The sequence below is a fragment of the Pogoniulus pusillus genome, chromosome 1 (genome assembly GCF_015220805.1).
Source record: "Pogoniulus pusillus isolate bPogPus1 chromosome 1, bPogPus1.pri, whole genome shotgun sequence".
Classification (NCBI taxonomy): Eukaryota; Metazoa; Chordata; class Aves; order Piciformes; family Lybiidae; genus Pogoniulus; species Pogoniulus pusillus.
This window is the reverse complement of record NC_087264.1, coordinates 41,368,102-41,393,321: the sequence shown is the minus strand read 5'-3', so window position 1 is coordinate 41,393,321 and position 25,220 is coordinate 41,368,102. Positions and strand designations below refer to the sequence as shown.

General features: G+C 47.1%; 1 protein-coding gene across 2 annotated transcripts in view; it reads right to left on the bottom strand.

Annotated features, from left to right (window-relative positions):
• Positions 1 to 25,220, bottom strand: part of FLVCR2 (FLVCR choline and putative heme transporter 2) — a 46,795-nt gene that overhangs the window by 5,499 nt on the left and 16,076 nt on the right. The window contains exons 3-11 of one of the 2 annotated variants that reach the window (XM_064150020.1): positions 19,628 to 19,768; positions 14,129 to 14,196; positions 13,203 to 13,306; positions 6,923 to 7,033; positions 6,191 to 6,296; positions 4,421 to 4,532; positions 3,994 to 4,049; positions 1,719 to 1,816; positions 275 to 347 (exon numbers count right to left, since the gene is read on the bottom strand). In XM_064150020.1, coding sequence (XP_064006090.1) covers positions 275 to 347; positions 1,719 to 1,816; positions 3,994 to 4,049; positions 4,421 to 4,532; positions 6,191 to 6,296; positions 6,923 to 7,033; positions 13,203 to 13,306; positions 14,129 to 14,196; positions 19,628 to 19,768 — 869 coding nt within the window. The remainder of the gene's footprint in view (positions 1 to 274; positions 348 to 1,718; positions 1,817 to 3,993; positions 4,050 to 4,420; positions 4,533 to 6,190; positions 6,297 to 6,922; positions 7,034 to 13,202; positions 13,307 to 14,128; positions 14,197 to 19,627; positions 19,769 to 25,220) is intronic. The other variant, XM_064150027.1, reaches the window with a different exon arrangement.

Genomic DNA, 25,220 nt, shown 5'->3' with positions numbered 1-25,220 from the left:
GGCTTATCTCTAGTGAAGTTGGTTTTATCCCTTTTCCTCTCCAAATCTAGTTTAAAGCTCTTTCAATGAGCCTTGCTAACTCACATGCAAAGATTCTCTTCCTTTTTTTAAGTAGCTGTGCCCTGTCTATTCCCAGGTCTGGTATTCTGTAGAACAAAATTCTGCCAGTGACACCAGGCTCAGAGACAGCTGTTGATCTAGTGGCTTATCCTGTTTATTCCTTCATTATTCCCTGCAACTGGGAAGAAAATTATTTGTGCTCCAGATCTCTTACCCAGTCGTCCTGAGGCCCTGAAGTCTCTCTTGATTTCTCTAGGACTTCTTGTTGCAACTGCATCACTGCCACCCTGAAAAATCAGTAATGGATAATAACTTGAGGGCAGGAAGCTTTCTTTTCACTTCTTTAACCTGAGCTCCAGGGAAGCAGCAGGCTTTGTCACTCATGAGGCCTTGAGAAATCTGTTCTAGTGGGAGGTGTCCCTGTCTATGGTGGAGGGTTGGAACTAGATGACCTTTGAGATCCCTTCCAGCCTAAACCATTCTATGATTCCCTAAGAACTGGGTCTAGTCTGCATACTGGGCCATCTGTTTCTGTCAGAAGGGAATCTCCTCTGACAACAGTTCATCTTTTCTTGTCTTTATGGCAGAAGATTTGGTGCAGGGTGCAAACAACAAATATGCCTGAGCCCTGCAGTGTTCATTTTGCAAGTAGGATGTCAGTGGTAACACTGGCAATTGTTCCAAGCTAGGTCTGCTAACGAAAGTGGTGACAAAATCTTGGGCCATCAAAAGAGTACCAGTCAGGTAGGCTTGCCTAGGTCACTCAGCTACAGCTTCTTAAATACTTGGTCCCAGATCAACACCATATAAGCACCCTGCTAAAACTGCCACAGACTGCAGCATAGAGACAACTTCAGAAGCATTCAGCCTTATAGCCAATCTTTCCCTGCCCATGTTACTCTTCCTCAGACTTTCATCAAAGCCTGACAGCTTCATGCTCCCTGTAGCACACACTCTAGTTTTATCAGGATGTTGAGGCTGTTCTTCCCAGCAGACTCACTCTGCTTTCACCTGTTAGTCCTCTTGGCTGTGGCACTAAGTGATGCACTCACTTGAGGAAGAACTTGAAAAACAAAAGGTAGTGTGGTTAACTTGGTAGATTAGCCAGTCAGTGTGAAGCAGAGGATAAATAATGAGTTACAACCTGAGCAACAGCTGAGAAGATGCCAAGTGCCATTGAGATTCACATACCAGCAAGCACAGAGCTTTAAACTTTTCAGGCATTCTTAAAGGCACCGACCCAATGACTCTGTCATAACTATGCTTTTAAACTTCCATCTTGAAGTCATCCATGTGCCCTGGCTGTTATCAAAGCCAACTCTTCTACAGGACTCCTGGTGTCACTTCCAGCAAGAATCTGGACTGTAAAATGCCAAGAGTTTCCAAATGCCTGCACCTTCTCTCCCCAGTAACTAACTGACAATTCAGTTTTCCATCCGCTCCAACACCAAACTTTGCCCCTGTCTCACATGAGTCTGGTGGGATATCAACTCTGTTCTTGACAGCTGTTTTGTCTGTCACTTGGGGGCCAGAAAAGAAGGCAGCCACAAAGATTCTTGGTACTCTATGGGCATTGGTGTCAACCTGGAAGTGCCATTGGCTCGGTGCCTGTGCCACACATAAGCATTCAGAGAAAGGGATTAGTGTGATTCTCCTACCTTTCTGTGTGAACTAGTGAGCAGGAATGAGAATTCACAGGGTTAGGGTTACAAGATACAGTCCCATAATCCATGATCTGATTGCTGCCTTGGAGTATCTGTAACAGCCACAAGTCAATATCAAGAAAAAGATGAGGGCAAGTAGGGAAGAAAATGAAAGGGAGGGGAAATAAAAAAGAGGAACAGGCAACAGAAGAAACTGGTAAATTCAACCAAGCATGTGTAAAGCAGGTGTACCATACAGAAAACCTCCAGTGCCTGGTACCATAAGAGCTCTCCAGAGAGGCAGCACAGAGTGCCCAAGCCCAGCTGGCTGCTCCCCTTAATGACCACCAGGTTCAGCCCTCATTCAGCTGGTCCAGCAACTGGAGTTGTTTCTTAAACTTGAGAAGTACTCAAGTGAGCTCAGCCATGTGGAGGCCACATTTGGGAGTGCAGTGGGGTGTTCATCATAACTTCTCGGAGCATGGCTCCTCACAGGGAAGGAGCTGCCAGTGAAGTTTTCGACTGATTGACACCTGTCACTTCACACACATCCCTCTGGTTCTTCCAACAGTCACTTCTGGAGGCTTTTAGGATTACAGAGATTACACATGTATCACCTTTGCTCTGGTCTCAATGGCTCCCCACCTTCAGCTGCAAGCTCTTACAATTGTATTCATACTGGAAAGATTTGTACTGAAACCAGCTCAAGCAAAAGTGTACAGTTCATCACACAACAGAAGTGTCTGAAAAAGTTAAAAAGACTTTACTAGGCACCATGTTTACTGCCAAAGGACTTTGATATCTCCTGAGTCATCCACGTGTGTTATGAATTAACTCATAGTACCACCAGCACCTCTTTCTATAACTCTGCTGCCTCAGGGCTTGCTGAGGATGGTACAGCCTCACGATTCCACCTTTGACCTCAGCACTGTTCATCAAGGGATACAAGCAGTCTGCTGTGCCTCAACACGGACTGGTCTTTATCCCAACTCAGCTTAGCTAGATGTGTTCCAGTTAGCCTCATACACATCAGGATTCTGGAAGAGCACTTTTCTTCTAGCTTGGTCCCACAGCTCATGATGCTCACCACTGCTAAGGTCAGCCCAAGCTTTATGCTTCAGAGCACAAAAAAACAAATTATTTTTAACTTATGACAAGGTGGGAGGCCTTTACCTAAACTACAGAAATTAGAAAGTCTCTTTCCTGCCCATCAAGTCTTGAATTACATGTGCAATAACTGCTCAGGGGGGCATCATGTCCCTTTACTTATCCTACCCTCGACATTTGTGTTCAGATAGTTCAATGAAAATAAGCCAAAATAAAAATTAAGAGAGCATGTATTTTGTAATTGAAAATCCAGCTTCCTGAGCAGGTGGCTGGAGCAGAGCTGCTTCTTGGACCTTCTGGTGTCTCTCCAGAGAAGACTGGTTAGATCATCAGGAGGATTGCAGCACTGCCTCGGAAAAAGAGCTGACTTGAGCCAGTAGAGAGAACTCAGCTTATGCACTTTGCAGATATGGTCACTGATGCCTTTATGAATGTTAGGTGGACATCTCTGCTAACATCAGAGAAGAGGAGCAATAAGGAAAAGAGCCTCAGAGAGCCACCAGACCCCTCCCGTTCCTTGCAGGGAGTGCTTCACCAGACACTCTCTGACACATACCAACAGCTGCATTTACTGCACCATGCACCACGGGGACATCATAACCTAAGCACTGGTGCACACATATGAGCCAACATCTTTGTCTGCAGCACTGCACAAAGTGTGGGGAGCCAGGCTGCCCAAGCCCTCGCTTGAGATTTGCCACCCAGTTTCCTCCAGTCCCATACACTGAAGTCCACTTGGCAGCTGAGAGCAGGGAATGAGGAATAACCTGCCTTCCTAATAGTTACACAACTGTAAGCAAGGGAAAAGCAGTGGAGGTCTCAGTGCTTTGCCATGGGAGAGCAGCAAACACAGTGCTGCCTTACACCTGTCTCTGGCCAGTATAAAGTTGTGTGAAACCCTGCAGACCCCCAAAGGACCAGTGCCTACACATTCTGTGTGACATTAACAGCAGAGAAAGAGGCCCCAGCGGCTGGCAGACCTGAGATCCCAGCCATCTGTCTGAAAATGCCAGCAAGGAGCTTCACCACAGGCCGGGCAAGAAATACTAGGATAAGAGAAGAGAATTGGAGCTGCAATGATAACTTATAAAGGGCAAGCCCCATTCCTAGAAAGGAGAGAGGCTGAGTGTTGTCCTGAGCTAACAGCAGGAGTGCAGCAGGGATTGGAGTGGGGTTTACTCACTGTCTGCTCGTTATCCAAATTGGCCTGCTGTCGTCGGAGATCAGCTTTAATGAATGCTGGAACCGAGGGGGGAAGAGAGAGGTGAAGGCAGTTAAATCACCACACAGAGCCCGAATCAATCTCCCCAGGGCTCAAAAGGCCCCAGAGGAGACAGCAATACACTTCTGAAACAGGCAGGATATAGAGTCTTTGCGGCATCATGTAGAAGGTGTGTCTTTGAGACCCCAGCCAGCAGTCAGGGCAAGAAGCCTTGGATCTTCTTTGTAACAGAACAGATGCTTAAATAAGCACAGCAGCATTGCTATGGGACTGCTATCTTGGACCTGCCCTTTCCTACAAGCACCACTAGACACACAAAGGCCCTTCAGTTCATATGCCAAGCCAGGGGGAAGAGTCACAGCAGAGGAACACTGAAAAAATTAATTACCTGTCATAATGGTCCCCAGGAACAGAAATGAACAAAGAAAGAGGTTTCCTTCCTTTGTCCCAAAGTGATCCATGATTTGCCCTTGGCTGATGGTGAAGGCAATACCAAAAATCTACAAACAAACAAAGGCAGTATCAAGCTGTGTTGTTATTACCAAACAGCCTGAACAGCTTCCCAGTTTTATCATAGTATCAGAACATAGAGGCCAGCCAAGGCTAAAGCTTTGTTCTAAACACATCTAGAGGCAGATCCTTAGAATCATAGGCTCATTAAGGTTGGAAAAGACCTTAAAGATCGTTGAATGCAACTGTAACCCAACTACTATGACTACTAAACTGTATCCTGAAGGGAGGCACTGTCCCTGGAGGTCTCCAAGAAAAGCCTGGATGAGGCACTTAGTGCCATGGTCTAGTTGACTGGATACGGCTGAGTGATAGGTTGGACTGGATGATCTTGGAGGTCTCTTCCAACCTGGTTGATTCTAAGATTCTATGGCAACTCCACCACCTCCCTGGGCAGCCTGTCCCAATGCCTCACAACTCTTTCAGTCAAGTTCTTCCTAATGTCCAATCTAAACTTCTGCTGGCACAACTGAAACCCGTTTCCTTTCATCTTATTGCTAGTTATTTGGAGGATGAGACCAACACCAGCCTCACTATAACCTTTCAGGTAGTTATAAAGAGCAGTAAGATCTCCCCTTAGCCTTTTCCTCTCCAGACTAAACAACCTCAGCTGCTCCTTATGCCTCCCAAGCCCCTCACCAGTCTCACTGCTCTTCTCTGGACGTGCTTCAGAACCTCAATGTCTTTCCTATACTGCGGCATCCAGAAATTAATAGAGTGCTCAACCTGTGGCCTCACCAGAGACTTAAGTTACAGGGCACAATCACTTTCCTACTGTTGCTGGGCACACTGCTTTTGACACAGACCAGGATGCCACTGGCCTTCTTGGCCACCTGAGCACACTGCTGGCCAGTGTTCAGCCAGCTGTCCAGCAGCACTCCCAGATGATTTTCCTCCGAGATGTCTTCCAGCCACTCTTTCCCCAAGCCTGCAGCATTGGTTGGGGTTGTTGTGATCAAAGTGCAGGACCTGGCACTTGGTCTCATTAAGCCTCATTCCATTTACCTCAGCCCACTGATTTAACCTCTCCAGATCTCTCTGCAGAGCCTTCCTGCCCTCGAACAGATCAGCACTAACCCTCAATGTAGTGTCATCTGCAAATTTGCTGATGGTACCCTCAATCCCCTCATCCAAATCATTAATAAAGACATTAAACAGAACTGTCTCAAATACTAAATACAAGCAGAGGGCACCACTTGTGCCCAGCAAGCAGCTGGATTTAACTCCGTTTATCACAATTCTTTGGGCCCTGCCCTCCAGGCAGTTTTTAATCCAGCAAAGAGTCCACCTGACTGTGCCATGAACTGCAAGTTTATCAAGGAGAATGCTGTGGGATCCTGGCAGCAGATGGGAAAATAGGTGACCCTTAAGGCTGGAATTTCATCTCTCATTGTAGAGTAGCCAGGTCCTGGTCTGTTAGGAGCAATGTTGGAAAAGGCAAGGATGATTTGCATCCAGATGACCTTTCCTAAGCAGAAACAGAATGGATGCCACTAGAGAAATGCCACGAGAAACATTACTCAAAAATCCAGGCCCTGGAGTGCTTAGATTTGCAGTATGTTACAATAAACATGGACAAGATGTTGGGAACTACAATTTAATCTCTCCATCTGTAAGAAGGGAAGCAAAGGGGAAATGGCACACCTACCTGTGCTGAGACATTAAGGAGCCCTGATGATGTCCCTTCTGATTCTGGGTATGTCAACTCTGCAGCAAACTCAAAGCCTAGAGGAAGGTAACCTGTCATGAAAAACCTGTAAAGAGGCACACAGAAAGGAAGACTCAGCAACTGCCAAAGGGAAGACTGAAAAGGCACAGTGTGACCTACATCCCTTCTGGGAAGCTTCACCAACTGCACAGGATGCTTCTCCTGGCATTGACAGTGTCTGAGCAGCTGTTTGACACCCCTACCATGACACAGGGCTTCTTTCTTCCCAAAGTTTCCTTTTCCTGCAGCCTCAAGGCACAGAACCAGGCCAGCAAGGAGCTGCTACAAGGATGAGGCGATAAAAGTAGCATCTCCCATAAGTAACTTTAAGGTGCATCATCCCCAGTATGGTCAAACATCTACCCAGGACCCACATGCTTTTCATTCCTGCCCATTGGTCATCCTTGGAGCTGGGGACAACTGCCTTCCCAGGTTGATTAACAGGAACATTCAAGGCAGCTGCAGCTAAGCAAGGCCACACTAATGTCCCTGACTCAGATGAAACACATACAGAAATGAGATGGAAAGAAGAGATTGTTTTGTCCTCAAATCATGCAGTAGCCACACACATTCTATGGCTCTGCCCAGTTCCTCCTGACCCATGAACTCTGCCTCCCAGCTCAACCCCTACCAGCTCACATGCAAAGGAAAGCAGCCTGCACATAAACTTACCCCAGCACACCTGCAGTCACAAACACCACCCAGAGGTGACCTAGGCTCAGAGTGAATGTGTAGACTATCATTCCAACCAGAGACATGACATAGACAGCCAGCGTAGTCTGCCTGCAAGGCAAAGCAGAGTCAGAGTGTCAGTTAATCCAGTCCTCCTTTTTTGCCCCTAGATCTTGGTACAGTTTGTAGCCCATGGTGGAAAAAAATATGAATACATTTTTTTAAAGTTGCACAGCTTTCTGATGCTTACTGCAGACAGAAGAATTGGCCTGACAGGGAATATGGAAGGCCTGCACACACAGCAGAGCAGCAGGAGAAGCAAGAAAAGGACCTAGGAGTTTGCACATCCCTACCTCACGACTGGGGGCATCACATCTATAAGGAGGTACCTATGAGGCAGTCAATAGGTTCATATCCTGCCATGGTCCTGTACAGTACTATATGGCTCTCAAGAGGGAGAACAAGATCCAAACAAATAGATGGTTAACTTGTCTTTGGCAGTTGGACACACTTAGAAGCAGGGTTTGAGGGGATTAAGCTTTCCCAAGCAAGAAAGCAAACTGTTATGGGACTGTATTTTTCAGTGCTATCCAAAACACCTTTCATTGTTGCTCCTTTCTGTGTTTAAACTGCCTACTATACTTGAAGAGGTGACACACAAGCCAAATGGCCTTCACAGTCTCACCCTTAAGCCACAGGAGTGTTTAGCAGGGCTAGTGCTAGTTCCATGGCAGCTAAGCCACAAGCCCTCACGTCTAGGCAGAGAGGACAAAGAGATCCCTTGCCCAGGAAACATACTCATATGTCAATTCTTATCTAAAGAAACGTTTGAGAAGCTAATTTCAGACTTTGATCATCATTCCATGCTCCAGACATATGTAATGTATTGAAACATTTTGCTGTATCATGTAATTTGTTTTGCATCAAAGGGGTAAGCAAATCCCTTATCCCCCCCAATGCTGTATCATTTCTGCAATAGGCTTTTTCCAATGCTTCCATAGAAGAAAATAAGTCATCCCTGAAGGCAGCATAAATGGGGCTGCTTACTTCTGCTATTACCAGTTCTAGAGAACTGATACATGGCCAGCGCACAGCCTGGAGGCTGTGGAACGAGAAGAGCTTAAAGACTGATGGATAAGTCAGACAACAGCCCCACTAAGTGAAAGAGAAGCAAGTAAAAGCTTTTTTTCTGCTCAACACAGATCCCTCAGATATCTCCCATGAGCTCTTCCTTATGCCTCCTATCCCTTGACAGGCAGCTATGGAGAAAAAGTGCTGACTATGGAAGGGCCTCAGGGATAAAATTACAGCTCCCTGAGCTGCACAGATAGATTTTTAACTGGGTGCTGCTCTCATAAACAAGAGTCTCCAAATAACAAAGTAACCAGTGCTAAAATACAGTGCAGGCCTCCAAGAGGTGGCTGTGGCCCTAGGAAGCTTAGTCTTTGCCAGATGAGATGCTTGGCACGTGTGGATTGATGGTTTTTTCCTTCCCACAGCCAGTTTTGGTTCCAGTGCAGAGCTCTTTGGACAGTGACAAAATCTCACCTAGATTCCTAGGCTTCCTAGGCTCTTCAAGTGTTTCAAGAAGTTCTGATTTGCTCTGTCATGACAGTTGCACTTTGTCCCTCATCTCCAGGCAATGAATGAGTTAATGACCAGATGTGATCAGGACTTTGATTAACATTGATGCTATGCCATTAGTCAAGCTGTGAGAAGGAAGTTCTCAGAGCATGTAGCACTGAACAAGCAGGCTTACAGAAACAAGCAGCTCTAGAATGTGTTCTCCATTGGATCTGCAGAACTGAGAGAGACACAAAATGAAGAAAATTCTTTGATCTGTTGCACATTACTGGGCTCTAGGAGACATTGACAGACTCTTGTGAAAGATCAAGACTCCAAACTTCAGTGCTGTGAAAATCACACACTGGGAAGTACGGGCTGAACTGAACCATAGGCTCTAACTGGAACTTGAACTGACAGCACTGGAAGAAATGGCCTTGAGCACATAAGCAGACTTTTGCTACATCAGACTTTAGCAAGATCCTGCTCCCATAAGCATACCACTGAAGAAAAAAACATGGAGACTTAGTGCCCAGCAATTCTGCTGACCAGACATTTCTGAAAGAGCTTAACTGAGTCACAGGTAGACACTAGTCCATGGGGAAACAAAGAACCCCCAGAGAAATGACATGGAGGGAAGGTGTTTCTCAGGAAGCAGCCTGTCACTACATTCACTGGAAGACAGAAGGAATTCTGTGGCACTAGAGGCACCACAGCAAGGAAGAGTGCCAAGTTAATGCTTGGTAAGCCTTTTATAATAGCTGTAAATATCTTATGGGGGAGAAAAAAAAAACCACAAAGAATCACAGAAACATCCAGGTTGGAAAAGCCCCTCAGGATCACCAAGACCAACCAATACTCCTACTCTACAAGGTGCACCTTGAACCATATCCCCAAGCACTACATCCAAACAACTTGTAAACATCCAGGGTTGGTGGCTCAATCACCTCCCTGGGCAGCCCATTCCAATGCCTGACCACTCTTGCTGTGAAAAAATGTTTCCTAATGCTCAGTCTAAGCCTACCCAGTTGCAGCTTGAGGCCATTCCCTCTTGTTCTATCACTAATTACCTCTGAAAAGAGATCAGCGCCAACATCTCCATAACATCCTTCGAGGTAGCTGCAGACAGTGATGAGGTCTCTCTTCAGCCTCCTCTCTTTCAAAGGAGGAGAAGCAGACTCACACAGGGCATTAGCACAGCATTTTGGTGCTTTTAGCCACCTGCTCCCATGATGGCCCTACAGAGACTGTCAATTATTATTGTCTGGAGCAGGTACCACCAGCCTCCTTAGCAGGCTGACTAGTGCAGCACGAGCGGGCTGGAAGGTACACATCCTGCTGCATCACCTTAGGAAAACTGAGGTTAACCTACCTGTGTGCTGTGGGAAAGAAGCCCAGCACAGTCATGTGGAGCAGTGCTTCAGACGCACCGGCTGCCAAATCTCTGTGGCAGAGCCAGAGGGAGATCTGTGAAGCAGCTGATGTACTTGTTACTTAAGTGAACCTAAGCTGCCCTGACATTCGTCTGCCCTCCCAGCCACATTCCTTACACTTCTGAAGAAGCAGATTAAAGAACTCACATAAAGAACTGTGAGAAAAGAGAAACCTTGAAGAAAAAAGCCATCCGGGGCTAGCAACAGCAGAGAACAGGGTTGAAATCGAGAGCATAATTCCTGCTGTTCATCCAACTCCAGGGGAAGCCCTAGAGTAAGGAAAATGCATGACCCAGTCTAACCCAGCCCAGCAGTGTCTTGCAAGGTCATCTGAGGCAATAAATGAACAAGGGGCAGGGAGAAGGCCACAGTTACATGCCACAGCTTACTGGCATGTTGCACAGCTCCAGAGAACTCTGCTGCAGAGACTGAGTTTACAGAGGGCCTCCACAGGCTTTGTCATGAGGACAGCACAAGACCCTGAATAAAGGCCTTGTCTCTAAAGTCCCAGCTGATCTCACTGCTGAAGACACTGAGGTGTCAGATGCTGGAGAAGGGAAGAACTGGAGAAGGTTGATTTGCTTTTCACTATCCCTCATACTGTATCATTTCTTTTTATGGCACTTTCTTTCTGTAGGAAAGTCACAAAAAAGGACAGGTTTGGTGAATCATTCACATAAGGCATATGGCAGGACAGAGAGAAGGCATATCCACCATATAGACTAACTGGGGAAAAGGCTACAACAAGAAGACCCAACTGTAGGCCCGACTAGGCTGACAGAGCATTCACCTTCCAGTAGAAGAGACCCAAGCACCCCATTCTCCAACACCCAAGCCCTTCCTTCCTTCTCCAAATCTTAATGCATTTTGCATTCATACAGACCTAAGTTTAAAATGCCAATCAAGGTCCTCTGCTTAGACATTGGAGAGAAATTGCTGTTTCTGACATCTTGCATCTTTCAAAGATGCATTGATGACAGCAAAGAGCAGTGTCTGGAACCACCTGGACTTGAGGCTATGTGTGCACTTAAAAGCAAGGCATGGCCAAAGACAAATGGTGCTTAATCCAGTTCCCAAACTCTTGATTTCAGATTTCCCTACAAATATTAATCTATCCAGCAGGCACCAGGTGTTACAACTCCATCTCTCCTCTAAACCAGGAACCCAAAGGATGTATCCAAAGCCTCATGTATTCTCATGCCACAATGTGTTCTTTCAAAGAGGTTCTCAACAAACCATTCCACAGAGGCAGCTCCAGTTTTGGGACTGCTCATTTGTCACAACCTATCTCAAGATAGTTGTGTGGAGCAAATTTGCACCTGCTAATTCCAAAAATAAGAGCAGCACAGGAGCTGCTGCAGGGACTTGCCTGTCGAATAAAAGCAAATATGCAAGGCCGTTTGGTGCCTGAGCATGACAGATGGGGAAAGCCTGACTTAGCATAGCTTCACCCTTTCAAGGAACTGCTGATGGGACAGTAAAGACCAAACATGCACGTAGAACTCTGCAGTTCCTTCTGTGATTAACCTCCCCTTGCTCCCCCCTCAATCACAGCTGGATCCCATTCATTTGCTTCCTTCTCTCTCTCTCTCCAAGCCGACTTTAAAAAAGAAAGAAAGAAAGGCTTGACATATTTCCTTTCTGATTTTCATCTGCTTACCATTTTGTTCCCAGCACTCTCTGAGCAGCAGAGAGAAGGGGGAGGGTACCTACCTAGAACATCTGGCATCTTGAGAGGTTTTTTTTTTTAAATAGACTTTTAAATAGGGCTAAATAAAGACTCTAGCACACAGGGAAAAAATTGCTAGTTCCACAGAAACTGTGGGCTGCAATGGAGACCAAAATCTTAGTAGTGTTTTTCCTCATCTAATGCTTGTCCCTGCAGTCTGTAGGATAAGTTCCATGGATGGCATATCCTATTTTTCTGCATTCTCTGCCCACCTGTGTGTACCCTCCAAGCAAGCAGAGGCTGTGAAACAATTCCAGGATATCTTTGTGTTCCCTCTCTTGTACTCTGCTACATTTCAAATCCCAGCTTCAGCAGGTGAGCCACAAAAATCTTCAGCCTTCATGCTGCCACCTAGCTCCACTTGGAATCAGGAAGACCACCCTCTGTAGCAGTACCAGTTGGAGCTACCTTATCACTAGCCCAAGGCAAGAAAGAGACACAAGTTACATTGCACAGTTAACTAATGCAGTTCATAACAGCTGTGTTTCTATGTCACAAGACTCCCAAAAGAGAACTACTAAGAGACACAAGATGATCTAGAAATGGCAATAAGTGACCTGATAGCCTCTGGTTTAATTATCTACTCCTCTTTCCCACCACCTCTGGGAGTCCTCAGCTGCCATTCCTCCTTGTTAGAGAAGCCCATTTCCTCTCAATTTTTGATCCCTGTCCTTGACGGCTAGGGCCAGAAGCCACTTCAGAAGCTGCAAGCCCACATTTAGCCAGATTCATCTAAGCTGCCCACAATGAGAACATGTTTTTCTGACCCAGGATACCAGGAAGGATAATGGCAGTAGGACTTCCTCAGGTGAAAAGCTGCTGGAAGACAAAAGAAAAAAAGCCCACTCTGCAGCTGGCTTCAGCTCATCACCAGTAAAGCCCTCTGTCATGTAACCTGGTCACAGCACAGTTCTCCAATCTATCAGTGAAACTGAAAAGCTAGTTACACAGACCCCAACTAAGACAGGAGAGGCACTCTCCATTGCCTCAGACACCCTACAGAGGTCTGTCAGTGAGTTCCTGAGGACGGGGAGCTGCAGTACACCCAAAGACTCTCAGCTGTACCTCTGCTGGCCAAATATGCCTTCCAGTCCACCAGGCAGCAAACCCAGAATCATCCATGTGCAACCCCTACACCCCTTATGCCTGCCCTAAATAGAGCAGCACACCCTCACACAATGCCTCTGGGCACTGGATTCAATGTGCCTTTCATTAAGTTGGACAAAGATTCACAGAAGCTGATTTGTAAGGGCTGAGAAATGGCCTGGTACAGTCTAGATTCTGCTTGTGCCAAGAACTCTCTCCCAAACAAAGCAACTGCTGGGCTGTCTCATCCTCTCCCTGTGCCGTCCTAGGGAACACTAGAACCAGACTGTTTATGGGCCCAGTGCAGACTGACACACAGCTCTAAATTTGACTTTAGACCATCTGGAATTTGAAGAATCACATGTTATCCTACAAACTCTCTCAATGGTTCAGTCCCTGAACTGCCAACTTGCACAGTATAGGGGAAGAGTATGGTCACTAAGGGCACAGAGGCAAACAAGGGACTTACTTGTAAGTTTTGGTTCTGTCCAACCACATGCCAGAGATCAGGGCCCCAAACATCCCCGACAGTATAATGGTGAGTCCAATCCTGCCAGCATTCACCTCCTCCCCCTGTGGTGAGACACACACACACACTCACACAAATGCAGAGGCCAAGTCAAACCCAGATGAAAAGAGACATCAGAGTTAGCGACCCATGCATGTCGTCTGCTGGTAAGATAGAAACCAGCCTTTGGGACTTGGTGATGTTGGGTTGATGGTTGGACTTGATGATCTCAGGTCTTTTCCAACCTTAATCATTCTAGGATTTGCAAAAGCACTTTGAGGCCCACTATGACCCAATGCAGTGCCCTATTCTGGCCCATGTAGGAAAGTGGTTTGGCACTTCAACCTGAGACAGCCTAGAGAAAAAGGTGAGCATTGGCCAGCTTGAATAGACCCTCTCAGAGGAGTCAGCATAAGCCATATGAAGCTTGCTCCCTGGTATTAGGATTTGGGCCAGATCAACCATGAAATACTGAGATCCACTATAAGCTACCACGGAGAGGAGCTCTCCAGCTTGCAGCCACAGCATTAGGCTCTACGGCAGCTCTCCTACTGAAGCATGTCACCCTTCTGTCATCAGAGCATGAGTGTGGACAGACTCCTGGTAGGAATCACTGTAAGGAACAGGGCAGAGGCAGTTGCTGGAAGAATGTCTCAAAAGAAGATGCTCTCATTTAGGGTGTAAAGGAGCTCTTTGCTAGAGCTCACCAGGTTTTCCATTAGGTGGTGTAAACAATTGGAGGAATTAATGCTTTCCTGCCAGACAACCAACTTGTGCCAAAGCTATCCAGAACTGCTATGGCACTGCATTTCTCACAGACTGTCCTGTGGCAGCCAGCACCGGGAACCAGCAAGCAGCAGAGAGCCACGAGGGCGGGATAAACTTACTGGGTAGTGATGGATCACCATGCGGTTCAGCAGAGTGGAAAGGGCATAGAAGCAACCTGTATTCAGACCTGAGAAGAAGATAAAAATGCAGCACATTCAGAGCCTGCTATTCTCCTGCCAGGTAGAAACATAGAGAAAGAGATCTACAGGAGAAGCAATCCAAATAATCCAAGCAGCAAATCCAAGAAGGCTGCCGAGTACACAGGCAAGACAGCTGAAGTGGCTAGACATAGACTACTGGAACACATGCAGACTAAGGACAGCCAGATCTCAGCATAAGAGAGGAGGCATCCTGCACTTTCAGAATGGTTCTCACACGAGCAGCTAGAGGTAGGGCTGTGCACATTCCTGGCACTGAAAACTCTTGCAAGTTCTTCATAAGGTCTCAACCCTTCCTCACAGCCATATTCACCTTTAGCATTGGATTTTTCTTCCCCCTCCAGCCAAGGTAAAATAGCAAAAAATGCACCTGCCTCAGCATCACATCTTTAACAATGAAATTCAATCAACACCAGTAACATTGACCTGTGTGGTTTCCTCCCAGTGAAGATCTTGACATCATTCCTCCCCCCTTGAAAGATAGTAAAAAAACATCATCTCCAAGCCAAGAGACATCAGAATACAAGTAGGAGCAGAGCTGATAGTGACACAGAAACAGCTCTTCCCCCAGGCACCTGGCACCTGTGTCTGTAAGGGAAAGGTCTTGTAGTTGAAAAAAATGTCACTGAAGCCTGGGGAGGTGTGAAAGTAGTTGTCTTTCTGAAAGGGAAGTTAGATTAACTGTTAGTGGCATCAGCCACCTGCTGAAGGTTTTTCAGTATCACCCAAGGTGAGAATGGAAACCATTGGGATGATACTGGTCAAGCCCCATTCAGACACTCTGCTCCAGTTCACATGCAACTCTGGTTGAGCTAATCACCTAAGCAAAAAGCAAGAGCTCTGCTTATAGCAGTCAAAAACATCCACATGGCTGCTGGCCCAGTAGTACCGCGGTGGCCACATTCTGACCTTGGGTGATACTGAGAAACCCTCCCCAGGTGGATGAGGTCTGTAACAGTCAGCACAACTTTCTTCTCAGAAAGTCATTTACATTTGCAGGCAGTTTCTCTTCAAGGCTTCAAGTGGGGGGAAGGATAGGAACACAGATTTCACCACTGCAGCTCATACTTGCAGGTTCCATAAGGAGGCATGGGTTTAAAAACTCCATCTTGGATGCGTGAAATCCTGACAGAACAGATACATGTCAAGTTCCCACTTCCTGCCTTCCTTTTTTTCAGCCTCAGCTAAAAGCAGAAACACTGTAACGCTTGACACAGAAGTCTGGTCTAGCAGGCAGAGCCTGGACAAAGGCAACAAAACCCTCAGCTCTCCAGCAATCCTGACCCTGAAGGACCCAGTGATCCTGTGCCTAGCCCACTCCTCCACTGGGATGCTGGATACCCATTGCCCTACACAGCTCATGAAGCATCCTGAATAGCCACAAGATTGCCAGCTGGTGGACACATCACTTTCCTCCCATGCCATCTCTGACATCCAGCAGAGCTCACTCATGGCACAGAGAACAGGTGAAGAATCTTATGCAAGCGATTCCCAAATGAGTTGAGTGCCTGTCACAATGCTTCCTACTCTAAACACATGTCAGGAGGTTACAGGAGAGGCCAGTAAGATGAGTGACATGCTCTTTAGGCAGAAGGAATCCACCCAGTCCTTTATAAGAGTCACTCAGAAAGGCTGCAAAGTCCAGCAGGGCCAGCAGACAGAGATGGGAAAGAGCAAGCAGAGATCCTACAGCAAGGAGGTGCCCTCCAGCCTTGAGCAAACAGCTAAGGCAAAATAGCCCAGAGGACCATAATTCCACTTCATCCTGTTTCCCTCACTAGGAACTAGGACAATCCACAAACTGCAATACTAGGGAATGAAAGCATGGCAAATCAGCACCAACTCTATCCCCTAGTGCTTCACTTCAAAGCTGGCCATAAAAATAGACCAGTCATTTCTGCACCTCTACTTCTCACCCAGCTGGGAGGACAGCAGACTTGTGAAGACAACCAGACACAGCTCTGGTAGCTGGTGCTGTCAGTGCACCAGCTTCACAGCAGTTCTGTGATGCATGCAATTTCCAAGCAAGAGAAGGGCCCCTGCTCCCAAGCTGGGCAGAAAGCTATGTAGAGTTGGCAGCAACACTTGGCACCAAGTCAGGCAAAATATTCTAAGAATCAAGACAATGTGCCAGATTTGTATTTGTAAGGGCTTGCAAAAGTTATAGGCATTTCACAGGCCACAGCTGCTCTGTGAAATTTCAGTGTGAATTAAGGCTGTTTGAACGTTCACAAAAGAGGCTAAGAGTGTTCTTTCCAGTGGGACAGTGCTCATTTGCCCATGCAGATGAGGAAAACCAGAACTAGTAGCTGGAAGCAGGACCTCCTGATTCATTAGCTAGTTACCATGGTTTGCTTATAATGTGCTGCTGAAGAACGGTTTTGACACTTGACTGTGTCTCCTCTATTTTACAGAGAGGAAGTCTATTGCCTATGGCTCCAGAAGGAGTCTTTATTAAGCAAGACTAGAACCCAAGTGTTCTATGTCTAAACAGCCTATTTCCTACATTCCAGACTATTGGTCTCCCTATTCTTGACTGTGCTAGTTAGAAGCTAGCTAGAACGTTTCGGAAGGACTGGATCACAGGCTGTGAAAGGGAAACAATGGTGATGTCTACTTCACTCATAGGCTTGCTGAGAGGTATCCAAAGATACCAAGAATCCAAACATAGACAAGGGAGTCACTCTTTGTCCGGGCTGTGAGATGTATTTATCTCTAACCTCACCTTCCATCTCTCTGATTAATCCACTTGCTTCTTAACCCCCTGGCAGACCTTGGGGCACAAGGCAAACGTCTAGGGTAAAGTTGAGGGGTGGGAGAAGGTGGAAGGGCAGTTGGGAGCCCCTCCTGGGGACTCAGATTTCTGGAAGGGCTGTTGTGTTTCTGTATTACCTTTTCCCTTGTTTATTTCTGTATTACCTTTTCCCTTGTTTATTTCTGTATATACTGTAAGTATCTCCTTGTATGTTGTGCTAAGCTGTAAATATAAGCTTCATTCAAATTTCCAGAGCTGGCTGAGTCTAGTCTAGGTGATTTCCGAAGTGTGGGGGGCAGGTAACACCCAAGCCACCACACTGACCCTCATCATCCTCCTGGACAACAGTTCCTTATGCAGATCTCACTGCTCAGCCTCCTCCTCACTGTCCCATCACCTTTCCAAATGCTAATTCTTCAGGGCTGTCTTTCCCAATTCACCAGCCCTTCCCACCCTTTCCCCTGATACTGCCTCCCAGTAGCCACAGAATCTCCAGTGCAGAGCCCAATCCAGTAAACTCAAATTTCTTAATGCCCACTCCATGTTACGCCTCAGCTTTATGGAAGCAACACCACCAGCCTTTGGGAACTGGCTGCCTGAGGGTGTTCCTGAAAAGCAGTTCACTAGCACTAACATAGCCACCATGCCACCAATGTTTCCAGTGCTGCAAGCCTTACCACAGGGAAGGACTTGGCAGCTGCTTGTGATACCAAGACTCAAAGGCCTGCAGACTTGTTCTGCCCTGGCACTCTGTAAAGGTACAGCCAAGGGAGATAAGTAAAGCAGCATGTTTCCCCTTCTCTCCTCTGACACACATTCTGCTAATACTAGAGCTAAGAGAGACTGCCAGGTATCTTTATGTCAACTAGGGAGGATGACTCAGTTGCACTCACATGGCTGCAGATGTCTTAAATCTTGGTCAACATAACTTTTGACTTGAGTAGGAAAAACTGCCCCTGTTCTAAAGCCAGACTAGTTTAGAAAAAAAGAAGTTTCACTGCAGAGTTCCTTCTCTGAGTATCAGTCACTGTCTCGAGTCAAGCTGGAGATTGACATGAGTCTGACAGAAAGAGAAACAGAATAAATGCGCAGACCATCAGGAAGACAGACTGAATTATGAGCCACTGAACAGTTTCCCCTGTTGCTTGTGATTGCTAGGAGTGAATTATCACAGAGAGGTCTGATTCTAATGTTCTTCATGCTGAGAGACCTTCTCTTCTGGGACTTACTTATGCCTGTTTGAACAAATGCTTTTCTCTTTCTTTTTCCTGAAGGCTAAGTGCAAACTGAGCAGATGACACAATCTGACTTTTAGACACAGTCGGCCTGAGAGCTTTTCCTTTCTCCACTTTCTGAAAGGACATCACGTACTATAAAGAACAACACCAAGCAGTGGCTGCAGTACAGACCAGCAGTGCTTAAGGGCAATCCTCAAGAGGCATTTCTAGAAGACTGTTACAGTGAGAACAAGTACCTTTGCACTCAGCAGGTACAAAGCCACCATCTCACTCTCTGCAACCTTGCTATTCATCCACCAGCTCCTTTAGGCACAGCTGTTAGCAGAATGGCACAACTTCAGGTACTGTTTAACTTTCCCCCTGAGGAGCTTCCACTGCACGCTGGTAGGAAAGCAGGTCAGAACTCCCTGCAGACTAGATGGCAACAGTATATCCTATTGTGCAGCCAGGCAGGGATCCCAGTGGCTTTTCTGCTACAGAGGAAACTGCTTTTCCATGACAATTCAGCATCAGCAACAGACTGAGCACGTCACACTGCCCCCCAGAGAAGCAGGCGGCAAAGCCAGCGTGCAAGGACAGATGGCAAAAGACGATATTCTCCAATCTGTCTGCTTCCCCAGGACTGCCAAGGAAGCTGACACAGCCTGCACATCTGCATGCTCCACATGACCTCCACTGGGATGCCTGGCAGCCATACCCTTGCCTCAGGAAATGACTTTCACTCAAGAGCTGTGACTTGGACTTGCACACAGCTCCACGTACTTCTTAGATAAGCACTTGGATTAGCTTCTTGCAAGTAGCTGACTGACTAGATAAAAAGGGCAACGGGATGATGAAATCTGCCAAACCAGAAAACAAACAGAGACTGGGAGAACAGTAGCGAGGGCACGTTGTTCTCTCTGCAGGTACATGGCTTTTCTTCTTCCTAAGCCTTTGCTTCTGACCTCTGCTGGAAATTACTGCACTGGAACGGCTCCTGGTCTGCGGCAGCAACTACCTGAAGGGAAGCTGGAGCGAGGAGGGGGCCAGCCTCTTCTCCTTGGTGGCAAGTGACAGGGCTAGAGAAAAGAGTTTCAAGCCACGCCAGGAGAGGTTTAGGCTGGATATGAGGAAGTATTTCTTCTCTGAAAGGGTTACCAAGCATTGGAATGGTCTGCCCAGGGCAGCGGTAAAGTCACCACCCTGGTGGTGTTTAAGCAGTGCGTGGACCTGGCACTTAGGGATATGGTTTAGTGTTAGTGGTGGGTCAGGGGTTGGACTGGATGATCTTTGAGGTCTCTTCCAACCACATGTATTCTGTGATTCTGCAATTCAGGCCAGTTGTTGCCCTGGCAGAACATGGAGAGGGAGGGAGAAGCTAAGCATGTGTGGCAGTGATACCTGCACAGCAGAAAGGCCAGACCTTACCATATGTGACCATAAGCAGCAAAAAGTTGGTATTGTGGAGCAGGTGAAGGATTGATTGCCTGTAGGAATACTCCTCTGCTGGTCTTGACTGGATTAAGGCCTGGGCTCGGCTCGGAGGGTGCAGGGGCTTCTCCTTGAACACTGAAACCAGACAAGAGGTAGGCTTGTTAGTACCTTCAGGGAGCCTGAACACACGCCGCAGGTAGAGCCATTCGAGGGACAGCAGAGGCACTGCTATAGCCAAACCAAACGTACAAAACACACCATTGGCCTCAGGCTTTGATCTCCATGCGTGAACTTATGCAGGAGCAGGGAGACCCAGGCCTCTCCAACAGTAACTCCTGCCACTGGGGAAACACCTTGCCTTCAATTAGCTTTCTGTGTGGGCAGTGCCTGGCAGCATCAAAAGAGTTCTCAGGACTTATCTTCACCTCCATAAGGATGACCATCCACGCTGTGCTGCATAGAATTACAAATGCAAAAGCAGAATGGCAAAAGGCAGCAAGCAAAGGCATCCTGCAGCCTCCAGCAGTTAGGAAGCAATGACTTAGGTTTTATTTCAGGGCTGCACTTCTTAGGCCATCCAAGCCATCTGCTGTCCCTAACTAACATTAAAGCAGTATCCAGAAGTTCTAGTTTCTATTCTATTCTGAACCAGGTGCTAGGCAGCCATTTTGGTGCCCTGCCTATTCTCTGCCCCGAATTCTTTAAAGCCTACATCTGATTCAGCCACCAGGCAACACAAACAAGCTGGCAAGAGGAGCCTATTAAAAACAAAAAATCACATGGAGTGCAGCAGGCAAGCTCTGCACTTTAGTGAGCATCTCAGTCTTTTAGGCTAAAGATCTGCCTTCCACTTTACATGGAGAAAACTGCACTGCTGGTGTCTTGCTACTGCCCTTGGTGATCCCTTCTCTCGACTCATGATTAGTTACCTTTTATTTCCCTTGGGAACAGCTTTCTATTCCTGTGATGCCATATAACCTGCCTCTTTTTCTCTATATTGAAGAGGCAGTCAAGTCCAAGACATAGCCCAAGGCCCAGCATCCTGTCTGCAGACAAGATGACTGTGCAGGTTGGAAAATTTCTGTTGGCTTTTAAAGGACTTATACCAGGATTTTATTATGCAAGCAATCACAGGATGAAATTAACCATTCAACAGGTTCACTCACAACCTCTTGTACTCCTGTTCTTCATATGATGGAGGCACCGTCCTTGGGGGTCTTCAAGAAAAGACTGGATGAGGCACTTAGTGCCATGGTCTAGTTGATTGGTTAGGGCTGGGTGATAGGTTGGACTGGATGATCTTGGAGGTCTCTTCCAACCTGGTTGATTCTATGATGTTCCTCAAGAGTTTGCATCAGCAAAATATGCTACTCATGGAATCACAGAATCATTTCAGTGGGAAAAGACCTTGAAGACCATCAAGTCCAAACATTTTCTAACTCTACAAATCTAATCTAAACCTCCACTTAAGTAACCAGAGGCCATATCCTCTTGTCTTATCTTGTCCCAGTTACTAGGGAGACAAGACCAACATCCACCTTGCTACAAACTCCTTTCAGGTAGTCACAGAAACAAATAAGGTCTCCCGCAGCCTCCTTTTCTCCAATCTAAACATCAGTTCCCTCAGCCACTCCTCATAAGACTTGTTCTCCAGACCCTTCATCAGCTTTACTATCCTTCTCTAGGCACACTCCTGAACCTCAGTGCCTCTTTTGTAGTGAGGGACCTGAAACTGAATGCAGTGCTACATTGGTGCAGCCTCACCAATGCTAAGAACAGGGAGACAGTCACTTCCCTGGTCCTGCTTGTCACACTGTTCCTGATCCACCTGAGCACACTGCTGGCTCATACATAGCCAGTGGTCAAGTAAGACCTCCAGGTTTTTCTCTGCTGGGCAGCTTTCCAGCCACTCTTCCTCAAGTCTGTAGCACTGGATGAGGTTGTTGTGACTAAAGGGCAGGATTCAGAACTTGGCCTTGTTGAATTGACCTCTGCCAATTGATCCAGCCTGTCCAGGTTCCTCTGTAGACCGTTCCTACCCTCAAGAAGATCAACAACCCCACCCAACTTAGTATCATCTGCAGACTTACTGAGGGTGCACTCTACCCTCTCACCTAGATCACCGATAAAGACACTCAAGAGAACTGGCCTCAGTACTGAACCCCTGGGGAACAGCATTCATGACTGGCCACCATGTGAACTTTAACACCATTTGCTACTACCCTTTCTGCCTGGCTGTCCAGACAGTTTTTCAACCAAGGGCCCACCTGTCCAAGCCATGAGCATCCAGTTTCTCCAGGAAGATGCTGTGTGAGACAGTGTCGAATGCTTTATCAAGTCCACGTAGACAACATTCACAGTCTCATCCACTAAGTGGGTCAGTTTATCATAGAAGGAGATCAGGTTCATCAAGCAGGGCTTGCCCTTCATGAACCTATGCTGTCTGGGCTTGATCTCCTAGCTGGCCTGCACATGCTGCATAAGGGTACTCAGGATGATCTGCTCACTCACCTCCCCTGGCACCAAGGTGAGACTGACAGGTCTGTAGTAACCAGATCTTCCTCCTGGCCGTTCTTGTAGATGAGCATCCAATTTGCCTATCTCCAGTTAACTGGGACCTCCCTGGTTAACCATGACCACTCATAAATGATGGAAAGAAGCTTGGTGAGCACTTCCATCAGCTCCCTCAGCATCTTGGGTGTAGGCAATCTGGGCCTATACACTTACACAGGTCTAAGTGCTGCAGCAGGCCACCAACCATCTCATCTTGGATTATGGGGGCTTCATTCTTCTCCCCATTCTTATCTTCCAGCTCAGAGGGCTGGATACCCAGCAAATAACTGGTCCCAGTACTAAAGACTGAGGCAAAAAAAGGTATTAAGTACTTCAGCCTTTTCCTCATCCATGCCAACAATGTTCCCCCCTGCATCCAGTAAGGGATAGAGACTCCACTTAGTCCTTTTGTTGTTAATATATTTGCAGAGGCACTTCTTGTTCTCTTCATCAGCTGAAGGCAGATTAGTTTCTATTTACACTTTGATCTTTCTAGTTTGTTACCTGCATAGCCTCACAACAACTTTGTAGTCATCCTATGTGAAGAAGCTGAGGGACCTGGGGCCTTTTGGTCTGGTGAAGAGAAGACTTAGGAGAGAATCTAATCAATGTTCATAAATATCTGAGGGCTGGGTGCCAAGAGGGAGGGGACAAGCTCTTCTCATTTGTGCCCTGCGATAGGACAAGAGGCAATGGATACAAACTACAGCACAAGATGTTCCACCTCAGCATGATGAGGAGCTTCTTTATTGTGAGGGTCACGGAACATTGGAACAGGCTCCCCAGAGAGGTTGTGGAGTCTCTTCTTCTGGGTACATCCCTGTGTGACTGCTCTGGCAGGGGTGTTGGATTTGGTGATCTCCAGAGGTCACTTCCAACCCCTAACATCCTGTGATCCTGAATGGCCTGCCCCTTCTTCCAATGACTGTAAACTTTCCTTTTTCCCAGAGTTGCAATCATATGTGTCCATTCAGCCAGGCCAGCCCTCTTCCTCACAAGCTTGTCTTTAGCACATGGATGTATCTGCAGCACATTCCTGTATCTTTAAGACTTCCTTCTTGAAAAATGTCCAGCCTTCCTGGACTTCTCTGCCTTCAGGGCTGCCTCCCAAGGGACTCTGTTGACCGACCTTTGGCAAAGGCCAGATTTTGTCTCCCAGAAGTCCAAGGTAGCAGTTCTGCTGCCCCCTTCTACTCTAAGAATCAAGAGCCCTATCATTTTGTGATCGTTGTGCCCAAAGCAGCCTCCAACCTTCACCTCTCCCACAAGTCCTTCTTCGTTTGCAAACATCAGTTCCAGCTGAGCTCCCTCCTAGTTTGCCCTCTCACTAGCTGTGTCAGGAAGTCCTCCTCTAGGAATCTCCACGACTGCTCTCTCTTGGCTGTGTTGTATTTCCAGCAGACACCAGAGAAGGAGGGCTAGCACAAAAGGAGGGCTGGCAATCGTGGCACTTCTCCCAGATGCCGCTGGCAATCGTGGCACTTCTCCCAGATGCCTAAGTAATATTTTATCTGCTTCTTTACCCTGGTTGGGCAGTCTGTCACATACTCCCACCATGATATCTGCCTTGTTGGCCTTCCCTCTGCTTCTTACCCATAAACACTCAACCCTATTATCTCCATCACTAAACTCAAGACAATCAAAATTACTTACAGGGCCACCCCACTGCCTCTCCTTCCAAAGTGTCATGTGAGATACCCCCCACATTTCTATGATGGCTGCTATAGCAGAGTTTTCCTGATGCACAACAGTTTCCAGCTCCTCCTGTTTGTCTCCCATGCTATGTATGTATGTTAGTGCAAATACAGTTGAGCTGATCTAGTGGTCCTGCCACTTTTTTGCAAGGAAAAGTCCTAATTCTTATCTGACTGTTCTCAGGTGCTCCCATGGTTACTAATTCACCCATAACCCTTGCATCTTTGCTGCCGTGGGACTCCATTCCCTACCTCCACTGATAACACCAGACTGAAAGACCTCACTAGTGCAATGTCCTTCAAATACTGCTGTGTTGCCTTCAGGCTTATTTCTAGCAAGCCTGGTTTCATGCCTGGCCCCCTTCAAATCTAGTTTAAAGCTCTTTCCATGAGCTCTGCTATCTCCTGTGCTAGGATCCTTTCACCTCTTTGCCACAGGCTGTATCCTGTCCATTGCCAGCAGGTCTGGCGTCCTTTAAATCAACCCATGATTAAAGAACCCCGAATCCTGCTGGTGACACCAGGTTCAGAGCCAGGCATCCATCTGCTGGCTCTTGCTGTTTATTCCCTCATTACTCCCCACAACTGGAGGGACAAAAGAGAGCACCACTTGTGCTCCCAACCCCTTAACTTGTCATTCCAAGACACTGAAATCTCTTTTCTTTGCCCTGGGACTTCTTGTTGCTACTTCATCACTGTCTACCTAAATGATCAATAGTAGAGAGTAATCTGAGGGTCATACTAGGGAAGGAATCTTTCTCCTTGCACCATTAACAACACAGCCCTCAGGGAGGCAGCAGACTTCCCTAAGAAATGGGTCCAGTTTCCAAGTCAGACCTTTTGCTCCCTTCAGAAGTGAGTCACCTGTGACAATGACCTGTCTTTAACTCTGTACTGAAGGGTTCTGAGGTGGGGTGTAGGTGGGCCACACCTCCAAGCTGAGTGAACCATCATCCTTATCGTGGTTTGCTTCCTCTTGCAGAGTATTGTTCCTGTTTTACAAGGGGCCCTGGGAAGGTGGAGTAGTTACTGGAGAGACACACCTGCAGTGTCTATCATACCAGGCAGGAGCTTGTTGCCATTCCACACCATCCTAAGCCACCAGGCATAGTCAGGTGGAGAGGACAGGGAGTTCTCCATATCATAAGCTCCATCTGCCTATTGGGTGCCTTTCAGGAGAGGCAGGGTACGACTCCAGGAGTCTGTTCTCTCTCTCTCTCATTCTCACTACCCTGTCAGATGTGTGCTGGGACACAGGCCCAGGCCCATTTTCTAGCACACAGGTCCCTCACACCCACAGGCCAAGCTCCTCAGGCCCACCTGGTTTCACACGCACGCTT